Genomic DNA, 15,273 nt, shown 5'->3' on the forward strand with positions numbered 1-15,273 from the left:
GCCAGGGTATGTTCAATAATTAATATTAATTAACAAAATTTCATTAATAGCATTTTAATACTGTGTCTAATGTAGTGGACTGCGTTAGAGCGCTGACCGAAGTGAAGCCGAGGTCTTTGCTGATTGAAGTGGGCATCAAAAAAATTTGCAAAAGATAAAAAACATGCAAAAAAAAAGAAAAAGTAATAATCATATGTGAAAAATGTCGTCTTTCTGACAAAGGATCTAACCACCTGTGTACATTTGTCCTATTAACCTCCAAGAAGTATTGTTTATTAAAGTTATACAGTTGACAAAAGGAAAGAAGTTATTTAGTTGAAAAATTAAAAATAGAGAAAAAACACTTCTTTAACTGCATTCTATTTATACATAAATTTGAAAAATAATTTAGTTATAAGGTTATTCATAGCCCATGTCATAACAAAAACCTTGAAATAAGCGTTGCTATGTGGTTGCTAAGCTAGCTGGCCACGAAATGTCCAGATTAATGTACGTGTATTATGTGAAGCATGTTTATCGGTTCCCAACCATTTTACTTTTGCGAGTCGTATATATGAATATTACAGTATGTACATTTAATGTTCTTTTAATTTATATTCCTTCTTTTTAAAAACAATTTAAAGTAATTTTTAAAAACTTTAAATAAACTATTCCTTTATAGTCCGAGAGCTAGCGACCAAATAGACCTTCTCATTTCATATCGGCTAAAAATTGGACTATAGTTTAATAAAAACATGTAAATGATAGAAACGCACCTTTGGCAGCCCGCCCTTGGGGCACGGGGTGGCGATACAGGGGTGAAAAGGTGAAAATTAACGTAACTTTTCCTCATTACATACCGATTAAAACCTATAGAAATCGAAAGTTTACAGCTAAACAAAGGTAAAAATGCACGTCTGTCAGTCTTGGGGTCTATAATCAGATATATGATTTTTCTCGCAGTGTTTATATTTTATGTTTATTTTTGTTGTAATACTGTACTCAATACTTTTCATAAAAAACAAAAAATTTTAATTTTCAACCTAAAAAGCCGATTTTCTAAAAAGCAGCTCGTTGAAATATGTATTATAATTTTTTTGCAAAATACTCAAAAAATTGCCCAGACAAATATTTTGTAAACACGTGTAAGCATCATAATAGCTCAGTGCAATTCCACTAGAAGAACTGCACCGAGCCGTAACTCCAGTCTTTAAAAGTGCTTAGGAAATGTTGAAAACAATTGTAATTCCATTTTTTCATTCAAGTACAAAATTTTCAATTTAAATTTTGTGGAAAATATTGACAATTTTTAATTAAATCTTTGCATAGTGAAAAACATTTCGTTTAAATAAATTTCATGTTGAATGTCAATTGTCAACATTGTAATGTTTGATCAGAAAACATAAAAAAAAAATTTAAGCGTGATCATTTAACTTGAAATGAAATATCTCATATGCAAATGGAAATAAATGCTTGTTCAACTAACACCAAATGCTCTTTCCATCATAACAGCTAAATAGTATTCTTTACGAGGAAACTTTCGTTGCGTAATCATCACAGAGTTGCAAATTCTACCAGCTTCTCCAGTTTGCTTCGTTATTAATAACTTCCCTAACATACTCTTGGCTAGGACTCTGGCTTCTTCTGGTCTGAAGCAAAAATTAAAAATAAAGACATAAAAATTTCAATATAATAATATTATTTAAAATTATAATTTTCAAATCATCAATATTAAAACTATCTAGAAAGATTGTTAAAAAGGTTTAAAAATGTACATTTTTATATATCATGGTGAGTAAGTATATAATTTAAATACATATATCTAAAGTTTGATAAATAAAGAGAATTAAAAAGTGTAAAATTTAAAAATTAGTTGTTACCCAGCAAACATGTTCTATAAATGTTCTATAACAGTGAAGTCACAATTTTACACAACATTTTTGTTACAAGCTGGTTTTGAATTATTGTAATAAAATTCAATTCTATAAGAAAATATAATGTTTAAAAATCAAGTAAATAGATCTTCTTAAACTTCTTTGATTTATTTAAGTAAATTTAAGATTTACACATTTTACTGATCATTTAAATATTAATCATAATTATTTTTACTTTTTTTGAGCCAACATTCACGGTTTGCATACGCTAGGGAAGAATGTAGACATAAATTGTTTTAAATAATTTAAATTGTAAAATAAAATACCATTCCAATGAGCCCAAGAACGTTAAAAAATATTAATTTTTTCCAGAGACATAAAAAATATAGTAAAAACATTGAAAATTTTGTTTTTTCTTAGATATCTAATTGAAAAATTAACATATTCTCTTTATCAAGGTGTCATTTCTTTCAGAATTATATTAGCTTTCAGAAAATAAAAAAGAAAAATTTTTAGTTTTAATATTTTTGAAGATTTAAATCGTTTTATAGTCATCAAAAAAGCAGAAACATTTAAAAAAATTAATTTTTGTCATTGTAAATTTAACTTTGTTTGGTAAAAAACATATTTTTTGCATAAAAACAAATCGATTAACATACATAAAGTTCATAATTTACTGAAATCTATAGATTAAATCATTTTTTTGAGTTTTTGAAAAAAATCGTTTTGTGTATTTTTTGAAATAACTTTTTTGTTTCTAGAAATTTTAATTAATGCTTGTCAAGATTGTATTCCTGGCATAAAAAAAATCGATTGATGTATATGAGGCAAAATTTCTCAACTGTTCCCATCTCAAAAATTAATTTCTCATGATTGAGTTGATACTTGGCTGAAGTATACTCCTGGTGGACCTACATTCAACCACATGTAAAAAAGAAGTTAAAAAAAAGTTAGGTAGGCAGGTTCGAATCCCGCGGAAGCGTATTCCGAATTTTAATAACGACAAAATAAAATCAGCGGCGGTAAACTGCGCCAAGAAATTTTTACCTACTTAATTTAATAAAATTTTTCCGTTTTTATACCAACCTGTAAATTGCGCCGTAGCTTTTTTTGAGAGACTTGCGTTGTCAAAATTAAAAAATTAAAATAAATTCACCTATCATTGAATAAAAAAGCCTTGCGTTAAACAAAAAATATAAAAAAATGTCACTTGGAACAATAAATCAATGTATATATAATTCATCGATTTTATCACATTTAATTAGTATTGTTATTTTCTGCAATCACTGAATATAAGTTGAAGTTAATAAATATCATATTATTTCTATATCTGTATTGCCCTACGTTTATTTTAAAAGGAATTCAGTGGAATAACGATTTGAAAAATAATTCGAACTTTCTTTATATATTTATCCTGAACGCAAGTGACAACCGCGGCGCAATTTACATGTTAGATTATATACTCATCTGATAAAGTTTGGTAAAATTCGGGTCAACCCGGTGCAGTTTACATACGACCGATAAAATTGTGTATGCTATGTGTTAGTGCGTATATAAGATAGTAATAGGTACAGGTAAGGGGAGTTTACGGTGATTTTGAGGTTTTTTTCAAAGATTTTTTTTGTAGTAAAATAAATAGGGTAACTGCACCAGTGGTGGATCATGCACCAGTGGTGGATCAACTGCGAGAAAAATGGTCATTTGTGTTTACACGTTTGTAAGTAAATGAACCGCAAGTGTCGGTAATTGTTAAGAAAGTTATACAGATCAATATTACAATTTAAAAAAAATTTTAAATTCATCGCGAAGAAAGCAGGACAACAATTACTAAAGTGGTGACAGAAAACAAGAGTTTTCCTTAGCATGTAAGTTAAGAGTATATTTTGGAATAGAAAGCTTTGGAGCCATTTTAGGACAATTTTTAATTCTTTTCACAATAGGAGGCATTTCGTTTCATCCCCATAGAGCCCTGAGAACAATATTTACGTCTGTAAGTAGCGCGTGTCCATTGTTTTGGGGTGATCCACGACTGGAACCAAAAAAGTAACAAAATCTAGTGGTGGATCAGTCCTACTTTTCGCCTGTTGACGCATTGTGGACGCTCCACTTAACATGAAGTCGATTAGGTTATTCAATTTGGGTGGGGGAAATTCAAGATGGACGTTTGCCGAAAGACAAACAAACATTAGAAATGTATGGGACGAAATCGAATTTTATTAATATCTCGCTTAAATGATATTTTGTAATATAAGTTTATTAGGATTTTAGTTTCTATTTTTAATAGACTATTTAATAATAATTTTCTTCGAAAATTATTAACATAAAATTAAATTTTGTTTAATTGAAAATTTTATGAATTAAATTTTCTTCTAAAATTTTTAACATAAATTCAAATTTTAGTTTTGTTTAATTAAAAAATTTGTGAATTTAATTTTTTTTTTAAATTTTTAAGGTTAATTTAACTTTTAGTTTTGTTTTATTGAAAATTTTATGAGTTAAATTTTAGTTAACACTAATTCAAATGTTTATTAATTGTTAACACCTGATTTCAAATTGTTAAATTTTTGTTGAATTAAAATACCCAGAATTAATAAATGTTATTTATCATTGAAACTGAAGCTTTAAGAGTTTCTATTTATTTATTCCCAAAAATTCTAATAAAAAGATGATTAATTAACATTTATTCACATTATACCTATAGAAATGAAAGAGGAGGGGATATGGATAGGAAAGTGAATTTGAAAATCTGTCCGTAAAGCCTTATAAAAGTTGCAAAACGTCTCAGTCTCGTAATTTTGAAATGCAATGTTTTTTAGTATGATTTTTTAAGTGATCCACCACTGGAGCAATCTATAACCATGACTGGTGCAAACAGTGATCCAGAATAGGATCATTGACAAATTATCTTTGATGGAGCAATAAAGTAAACGTAGGTGTCAAAATCAAGTCTAACCTTGAAGGAAATGTCTATTGGAACTATCTGGTCCATAATTCTATAAAGAATAACCTCGAATTTGTCTAAAAGCAACCTATACAGAACTTCAAAGTCAAAATAAGAAAGTTAAGAGGCTTAACTGATCCACCACTGGTGCAGTTACCCTATTTATCACTTACAATTTTTCTATAATAAAATACATGTCTGAAAGGTTTGAAAACAATTTTTTTATTTTTTAATAAACTACCGAAAAATATTTATTGAAAAAAACGAATGTCAGACTTTTGAATTTTCGACAAAAATTTTCCAACATAAATAGTCTATAACTTTTTAAAACAATTATGGAATTTAAAAATCCTAGTTCACACGAAAACTACACATTTAAAGAACATACTGTCCAAATTTAAAGTTAATTGGTTGAATAGTTTTAAAATAAAAGTGTGACAAAGTTGAAAATATGCAGTTTCTAAAAAAACGCGTTGAAAGTTTTTTTAACAAGAAATTGAACAAAAATGTGATTCTTACTCAATCGGCGATTTCGGCTCCGTACATAGTTCCTTCTTCGGCTTGTATAAGATCATTTTCGAGTGATCTAATGCCAGTCAAGTAGCAGTGAGTGCCTCTTGGCCATTTACTGCTACCCGACTAGTATAAACGCGTCCCAGATAGCACCGAAGTTTGCAGGAAGTTAACGGCCGTAAGTTCGGAAGTTAACTTCCCAGAAGTTTTAAATGTCCTCAGAGTTTAAGTTAACACTGTTAACTTGCTGGAATTTATAAAGCTAAATTTGCCTCAAGTTTTTTTTATAAGTTTGCATAAATTCTTCAAGAAGTTTTTTCTGATAAATTAAAAAATTAAAAAAAAATATTTTTTTCAATATGTATGTAGGAGAGAGTGACAAACAGTGGGATACTTTTTTTCAGACATATTAATATGTCAATTTTATATATTTTTCAACACTTTTTGGTATTACCATAAAGTTTGAACTCTTTTCTACACAATGCACACATTCTATTAAGATTATATTGCGATTAAACAGAAAAATTTGAAGTTTTTAGAATTTGATACATTTTTCTTGTTTTGAAGGTTTGTGTTCAACAGTGGGACACCTATTATTAAATACCGAATAATTATTTCAAGAATAATATTCTGCTTCATACTTTGTAAATATATATTTTTTGCATTAAATAACGTTAACAAATGTTGCAAAACACTTATAATTTAATAATATTTTACATTTTTATAATAGGATGCAGTGGCGGATTAGGACACTTTGCCGCCCTAGGCAGCTGTCAAAATGACGCCCTTTTTACTTACCTTAAGTTTTTGAATTTACATAACTAATGCGCATATGGATACAAATGGCAGGGTTGCGGAATAAAACCAACTATATTCAAATCTTCTTCAATATTCTAACTATTTGAATTGTGTGAGAGAATCTTCTGATAAAACCTTGAATAATAGAGGAAAATATATTGTAAATAATTTTGAAAATAATGAACTGATACTTTTGAAGGGTATAACGATGAGTGATACACCAGCAAAGTATACGTTTTAAAGCACAATAGGAGCATGCGTGGTAAATTTGGGATGGTTTTCGATGGGTGCCCTGTCACTAGTCACAGACCGAAAAGTTAATCAGATAGCCACCTGCTCAGATCATTTCCCGGTTTCCTTATATTCAGCAGGCTCAATCCAAAATAAAATAAATAATTATGTCTCTAAATTTAAATTTGATATAGAAAAAGCTGCAGTATTTTTTAATAATATGGTATGGAGAGAAAAGATGGACGTTTTTTTGTGGTTTTAAACTTTCTCTGAAATAAAAAATGATTTCGGGTTAAAATTTTGGAGCAATGATTTTGTTTGGTACAAGGAATCTCCCTGTTCTACTCATTTAAAATAACTTAACGCAAAAATAATGTGTTGGATGAGGAATGTTTGAATGCGAAGAAGCGAGTCTTGGATGCTCTAAGGATCTGCAGAGCTGAGAAGTTTTCCTACTCGAATATAAATCAATATTATAAAGAAAAGAGACTATACTTAAAAACATTAAAAATAAAGAGAAACAATTTCAAATCAGCTCGAATAGACGCAATCAATAACAGTAGGAATTCTGCTCAGTATTCGAAGACGATTAACGCGTGCCGCCCGCGTATTTATCCACAACCAATCTTAGATGTCAATGCTTGGTAGGAATTCATTGTTAGTTCTCTTTCGAAAACAAGTATAGATATAGATCCCCCTGCGCAACAGTTTAATATTTTCAAACAATTTAATTTTAAATTAGTTTTCACAAACTCAAATAATTTAAAAAACTCAATTTTTCCGAAATTTAAAGACCCAATAGAAAGGTTTCAAAGAATTGGATGCGTATATGAAATTAAATGCACAAAGTGTGAAAGCTATTACATCGGAGAAACATTAAGACATCTTATAACACGAATAAAAGAACACCATCGATATATAAGACTTAATCAAAATAAAAACGCTTTAACTAACCATACTTTTGATAAAAAACACACTGACGGAAATCATTATTTCGATTTTAATAATACCAAAGTTTTACACACTGAAATTAATGATTGGAAAAGAAAGAATTTAGAAATGTTCTATATAAAAAATAATACTAAAAGTATTAATTATAGAACAGACATTGATAACTTAAGTAAAATATACTATAATTTAATTAAATCTTATAAAAAATAATCATTTATAAATAACTTTTTAAAAAAATTTTTAATAATGTAAATTCCTTCTTTACCAACACAACCTGCAATCAACTACGCAACCCAACCTTTTTAATTAACCTTTCTGTCAAGAGAAGCACATTTCCATCGAAAAATGTGCTTCCACAAAATTTATATATATAACTAATTATTTGATAATAATTTATAAAAAAATTTTTTCCAAAAAAGGAAAAATTAATTTTGAAATTAATATTTTATTTCTCAAGAGGTAAGAAAATTTTCTTACTCCTAAAACTGATCAACCTTAAAACATAACCTTAAAATATCTTAATTTCATTTTTCATCCTTTTTCAGATTTCTAATAAAAATTTTTATTATCCATCTTGAAATCTTCTTATAACCTGTCCAACTAAAGGACAATGTTTGTATAAAAAACTCAAACTATTATTTATCCCCTGAAGAGGAACTATAATGTTCGAAACTAGTTGGGATCTTTGAAAATATATATATATCTTTACAAACCGTATCTAGGCATTTTCATTTCCGAAATTTTAATTATTATTATTATTTACTACTTATAGCATTTATGTTAAACGAGTAAATGTATTGATTGTTTTTTTAATTGTATTGGCGGAACTTCCTGCGCCAAAAATTATAATTTTTATGTAGCAGAAATATTTTAAAAAAACTATTATTAATTAGTTGATCATTCTCACTGTTGGCAACAATTGCCAAAGACTTCAAGCCAAAGACGCGAAAATTAATGAGACGCCTACTTTTTCCTCAATTTTTAAATAACCGAATTTTTAATTAACATAATTTAAAATTACAAAAGTGTTAATAAACCGAATTTAAATATTTCAGAATTTTTAAAAAACCGAATTTTTATAGTTCCAAATTTTCAGTTTACACAATAAAAAAATAATCGAAATACCATTGGTTATAATTTTTATGTTCTCGAATATTAAAATTACAGAAAATGAAAAGAGCAGAAGTTTCACTTGACAGACTTTCTGTTCAACCTAATTGCGATTGGACAAAATTTTAAGAGAACAGAAATATCAGTTAACATAATTTCAATTTTGCAGAATTTTTAGTTAACATAATTTAAAATAAACAGAAATGTCATTTGACATAATTTTTATGTTCTCGAATTTTAACTTTTCCGAAAATAAAAATAACAGAAATTTAACTTGACAGACTTTCTGTTCAACCGAATTGTGATTGGACAGAAATTTAAGAAAACAGAAATATCATTTGTCATAATTTTAATTTTGCCGAATTTTTAATTTACAGAATTGAAAAACAACCGAAACACCATTTGTCAGAATTTTTATGGTCACAAATCTCAGATTAACCGAAAATGAAAACAGCAGAAGTTTCACTTGACATACCAAATCCATTGTGTATTCATTGTTTAAACAATCATCAACAATGGATTTATTCTATCAAATGAAAGTTCTGCTGTTTTTATTTTCGGTTAATTTGAGATTCGAGAACATAAAAATTATGACAAATGACATTTATGTTTATTTTTAATTATGTAAACTAAAAATTCTGCAAAATTGAAATTATGTTAACTGATATTTCCGTTATCTAAAAATTCTGTCCAATCGCAATTAGGTTGAATAGAAAGTCTGTCAAGTTAAATTTCTGTTATTTTTATTTTCGGAAAAGTTAAAATTCGAGAACATAAAAATTATGTCAAATGACATTTCTGTTTATTTTAAATTATGTTAACTAAAAATTCTGCAAAATTGAAATTATGTTAACTGATATTTCTGTTCTCTTAAAATTTTGTCCGATCGCAATTAGGTTGAACAGAAAGTCTGTCAAGTGAAACTTCTGCTCTTTTCATTTTCTGTAATTTTAATATTCGAGAACATAAAAATTATAACCAATGGTATTTCGATTATTTTTTTATTGTGTAAACTGAAAATTTGGAACTATAAAAATTAGGTTTTTTAAAAATTCTGAAATATTTAAATTCGGTTTATTAACACTTTTGTAATTTTAAATTATGTTAATTAAAAATTCGGTTATTTAAAAATTGAGGAAAAAGTAGGCGTCTCAAATTAATATTGGAGAATCTCCTTTAAACTGACACAATGTGTCTGCACCTTGACATATTTGGAAACACTAACTGGTGGTCAATTTCAGAAATATTGTTTCAGTTAATACAAGATTGTACGTTTCTAGTTTTTAATGAAAAGCATCCGTAAATATTTATGATAAACAGATAAAATTATAAATGGAGTAACAGATTTTATGAAAGTGTATTCCACAAACATATTAGTAAGTATAGCATAAATTTATTTCTTCAATTTTTTAATTTAATTTATTTAGTAGAAATATATGTTTCATAATACGTTTTTATTTTAAGTAACTTTTGAACATTTTCAATTAATTCTATTAACTTTAATTGTTTCAATTCGTATTTCCAAAGATTTTTTTTAACAACATTATTACACAGGCACACAAAAAAAAAAGTTGTCTGTTTCTTGAACTAGACATATATTTCCTATAGTATTTTGGGCCGCTGAAACCGAATCTGAGCTCAGAATTGCACCATCACCCTCAGTTTTTTTTAAATCGACCAAAACCACCCTTAAACGGACAAATTCACACTTCGGAGATAAAAAATAAATCAACTTATATTTTAAGAAAATCGAATTTTACATCTACGAAACTTTGCTCCACTAACTCAAAAACAAAGCCAGCATTGATCCAGCACCCCCTGAATTTTTTTAATTGAAAAAACTACCCCTAATCTGAAGAATAAAATTCAGGAGATAAAACAATAAAATAACTGATTGACAAATTTTTTAACCAGAAATTTTTACTCCAGCAATGCGGAAACAAAGCCAGAAATGCTCATTGCTGGAGTAAAAATACCTGGTTATAAACTTTTTTAATCAGTTATTTTATTGTTTTACCTCCTAAGTTTGATTCTTCAGATTAAGGGTAGTTTTTTTTATTAAAAAAATTCAGAGTGTGATGGATCAATGCTGGCTTTTTTTTGAGTATTCATGGCTTTGTTTCTGCCTTGCTGGAGTAAAAATACCTAATTATAAAATTTTTTAATCAGTTATTTTATTGTTTTACCTCCTGAATTTAATTCTTCAGATTTTAGGGGTAGTTTTTTCCATTTAAAAAAATTCAGAGGGTGATGGATCAATGCTGGCTTTATTTTTTGCGTTAGTAGAGCAAAACTACATACATGTAAGGTCCTGTATTTAAAAAAAGCCGGTAATATAATATTTTTTTACTTCTTAAATTTGAATTTTACTATTTAAGGGTGGTATTTCGATTTAAAAAAAATTTAGGGGGTGAGGGAGCATTTCTGGCTTTGTTTCTGCATTGCTGGAGTAAAAATTTCTGGTTATAAAATTTGTCAATCAGATATTTTATTGTTTTATCTCCTGAATTTGATTCTTTAGATTAGGGGTAGTTTTTTCAATTAAAAAAATTTAGGGGGTGCTGGATCAATGCTGGCTTTGTTTTTGAGTTAGTGGAGCAAAGTTTCGTAGATGTAAAATTCGGTTTTTTAAAAAAATAAGTTGATTTATTTTTTATCTCCGAAGTGTGAATTTGTCCGTTTAAGGGTGGTTTTGGTCGATTTAAAAAAAAACTGAGGGTGATGGAGCAATTCTGAGCTCAGATTCGGTTTCAGCGGTCCAAAATACTATAGGAAATATATGTCTAGTTCAAGAAACAGACAACTTTTTTTTTTTGTGTGCCTGTGTTATTATTCATTTTATAGAATGAACTTAAAAATCTGAGAGATCCTAATACGAACTTAGTTGATGTTAACCAACTGGAAAGAATCTTACAAGAAACGTACGATCTGGCAGTGGTATTTGAACCAATTAAATCTAAATGGTATTTAGATAAATTTATAATTAACGAGCTATCAATGGTTTGCGCAGAACCTTTGTCACTTGGTGTTTCCTTAAAGTGGAAAAAAATCAAGAAATACCACATTTAATAGAAGTTAAGGAAAAAACTTTCATTGTTCCGTTTTTAAAAAATCTAAAAAATTTATTGTTAAATAAAGAAATTCGGGACAATATTAATGAAAGGATCTTCATAAATGAAGGTGTTCTTAGAACAGTTTTGGATGGAACCTATTATAGAGAAAACGAAGTTTTTCGACAAATGGAAAATCCTCTAGCCGTGATATTATATTATGATAAAAAAGGGATTGGTAGTCATTTGACGACCCAGAAACTAGGGATGTTTTATTGGACTTTAGCAAACATAGAACCGAAAATTATTCGATCGAGTCAAAATTCAATATTTTTATTGGCAACAGTTAAGGCAAAGTAGATAAAAGAATACGGACTTGAAAAGTTACAGAAGCCATTCATTGATGACATAAAAATATTACGAACGAGAGGTATTTCTATTACAGTTGACGGCGAAGAATTAAATTTCAAAGGTTCATTACTATTCTGTGCTGGGGATACTCCTGCTTCTGCTTTTTTAGGTGGTTTTAAAGAATTAGTGTCATCAATTCGACTTTGCAGAACATGTTTATTATGAAAAGAAGAATGGAAATTAAATTTTGAGGATGACTTCATTCATTTAAATGCAGAATCTCATCGACAGCACCCAAAGCCTAGGTAACCCATAGTCTATAGAAAACAACAGTGAAGATTTAGAGCATATTTTACTTCATGTAAGTATGTTACAAATTGTAAATCTTTGCTTCGCATATGAAATTCATATCAATACGACGTACGTATTAGAGAGAATGATAGAAATATCTGCTTTAAGATTCAAATGTTTCTATTCCGAATGGCTTGTACCGTAGTTTCATTTTATTACGCACTTGCCTCAATATATACGAATGTTTGGTCCTGCTCGTCAGCAGTGGTGCTTCAGACTTGAAAGAGAACACGAATATTTCAAGCAGTTAGTGCCGGTAGTTAGAAATTTTAAAAACATGTCGTTAACTTTGTGCTATTGAAATCAAGCGCGATTTTGTTCGCAACTCGCTACATACGTTGGAAGTAAATCAAAAAAATTTTTATATCAGATCGATGAAATAATTTTCGGTCAAAGAGTTCTATTGAGAAATTTGCCGCATATGGAATTACTTCTCAACTTCGTTCTACAAGATGAAATAGAAACTTTTAATATTTCTCGCTGTCTTCAAGTGAAATTACATGGAACAGAATACAAAGAAGAATCAATTATTTTGTTGGAATGCGACCAAAATTCACTCCCCATATTTGGAGTAATCAAAAAATTTTTGTTATGGGCGACAATATGTTTTTTTTACATTAAATTAGTTACAATACACTACGAGAAAACTTTAAATATTTACAAAATTAATAAACTTTGTGTTATCTCTCAAAATGTAATTAGGCTGAAAGACCAAATATTTCCACATCCGATCCCTCAGTTTGAATTTGAAAAAAACAAATAAGTCATTTTACTTGATCACGAACGTACAGAATTTTACGGATGAGATACTTATATTGTATATTAAGTGAAAAGCATAAATTGTACATATTTTATAAGGAAAATTAATATTGTTTAGAGCAATAACATGTACTTCAACCACTAACATTACTTTAAAAAATATTTTTATTCCTCAAAATTCATAAAATGTTTTCTTGAAATATATTGTAAAACTTTCAATTAGTACCTTGAATGTTATATTAAAATTTAATTTTTCAATTAGTAAGATAAAACTTCCAGAAAGATTAGCAAATTTTTTTTAACTAAGCTCTCTTCAACCAATGAAATTTAAAAACGTGTGTAATTTTTCTATCTTGTTAATATTAAATGTAGATAATTAAGTCGTAAAAACCGTTTTATTGACATTAATGTGTTTATTTAATTTAAAAAAGATGTAAATTTATACCTTCAATTTATTGAAATAACAAATAATAATTAATTATGGTTTTGTATTTTAATCAAAAGAACAGAATGTAAGATTTGTTTATCTAATTGAAAATGGATGTAAATTTATAAATTTAATTTATTAAAATAACAATTAATTATGGTTTTATAATTAAATTAAAAGAACAGAGTGTAAGATAAAAAAAATTCTTATCAGATAAGTTAATTACATATTTTATTTGTTATGTGGATAATAAGCCAATATAAAGAGGTCGCAGGATCAATATAAACAATAATAATTTTAAATTACATAATTTCAATTGACTTTTAGACTTTCACCAATAATGGCAACATTTTAGAAAAGTATGGATTAAATTCGATAACTTTTAATTTTTTGTTTTGACATTTCAGGAATTTTGCCTCATATATGTGTGGAATATGTGTATAAAGCGATTTATTGATCCGAAGAATATTTTATTTTCTACAGCGCGTCTTAAACTCATCGACATTCCGAAGCTGAGTACCGCTTAGGTCGTAAGTCATCTGCTATTTTGAATTTTGAAAATCTGACATCATATTCGTAATCAGCGACCCCAAAAACCCCAGAGTAACAAATTTCAAGCAAATTGAATCGATTTTTTAGAGTAGCCAAATATTACACATAAAACTTTAAAATGTTCCCAAAACTTTAAACGCGTTTTTCTCGAAACAAGATTTTTCAAACTGGTGGGTATCGTAGCGTCAAAACTGTTTGACCAATCAACTTCGGGTTGGCAGCTAATTAAAGGTAACTAAATTCTGCTGGGGTTATACCTTTAAACTGATACAATTGTTAACAATAAAGATTTTTTACAAGAGGTTAAACATGAAAAAATAAGGCAAAAAACGCAGTGTTTTAAGAAAGTGAGTGACATTTTATCATTCGTTTAACTTTTTAACTATTTTATAGGTATAACCTATTCTTTAGGATGTCACCTTTCTAAAAAATTTAAGTTTTTGTTTTAGACTAAAAATTTCGCAGTGTAGAATGCTCACCGTGTTCCCTATTTAAAAAAACATTGTTCACTAGGTGCTCCATAATGCTCGCCATTTTGAAATTTTTTGAAAATGAAATATATGTTTTAAAAGTTTAAGGATGTACCTTTTTTTTAAAAAAAAACCTACATCACTAACTCATAACCGTTACCCGCAAAAAATTGTCAAAATTTGTGTTGTTTTTGGCCTCCGCAATGGGAACATCCCCTTAATATTTTATTCAATTTTTCAATTAAAAATTTTTTTTTTATTTTACATTTGTACAATTAGTATATTGCAGCTGTTTAAAAATTTTCATTGAGCAGATTAGATTTTTAATTAAATTTTAAAAGACATTTTTTTAATAAAAAGGTAAATATTTTATTTTGACAAATTTATTAAAATAAATAATATAGAAAATTAGATATTTTTATATTTTTTGAACAAAATTGGGCCATTTAAAACCAGGTAATGTAAAATTAAAAAACAATTTTTTGAATTTTGCGTAAAAAACACAAAAAGTGGAATTAAAAAAAAGCGCACGGGGGATTTTATTTATATTTATGGAGAATGGTGAGTGAATGACCCTGAACAAGTTTCAATAGGAATTTTCCAAGGGATGCAACTTTAGAGTTAAAATGTTTGCCAGCCAACAGTGTAAGATTAACTTGGACTAACATAGATTAACTTTGGAATAACATAGCTTCTGTGTCTGAGAGAATGTGCCAACCAATATCAATTAAGTGTGCCAAAGAAACTTCGAAGCTTACTTTGGAACAAAAAAGTTTAATAGAAAAGGAAATCGTAAATTTAGAATGTGCAAACACGTACTATCTGTCATGCTACACCAAAGCAATAAATTCAATGATCTTAGGAAAAAAACCAAGTGTACGTTATAACCAAATAAAGAGAGTCTTCAATTTGGAAT

At 28.0% G+C, this 15,273-nt stretch overlaps 1 protein-coding gene across 2 annotated transcripts in view; it reads right to left on the minus strand.

Moving 5' to 3' along the window:
* LOC127279894 (succinate--CoA ligase [ADP-forming] subunit beta, mitochondrial) overlaps nt 1-15,273 on the minus strand; it is an 87,920-nt gene that overhangs the window by 33,874 nt on the left and 38,773 nt on the right. For both annotated transcript variants that reach the window (XM_051302550.1, XM_051302551.1), the window contains exon 3: nt 1,466-1,628. In XM_051302550.1, coding sequence (XP_051158507.1) covers nt 1,466-1,628 — 163 coding nt within the window. The remainder of the gene's footprint in view (nt 1-1,465; nt 1,629-15,273) is intronic.

The sequence above is a fragment of the Leptopilina boulardi genome, unplaced genomic scaffold (genome assembly GCF_019393585.1).
Source record: "Leptopilina boulardi isolate dan_hultmark-lab unplaced genomic scaffold, ZJU_Lbou_2.1 LbouV2_224, whole genome shotgun sequence".
NCBI lineage: Eukaryota > Metazoa > Arthropoda > Insecta > Hymenoptera > Figitidae > Leptopilina > Leptopilina boulardi.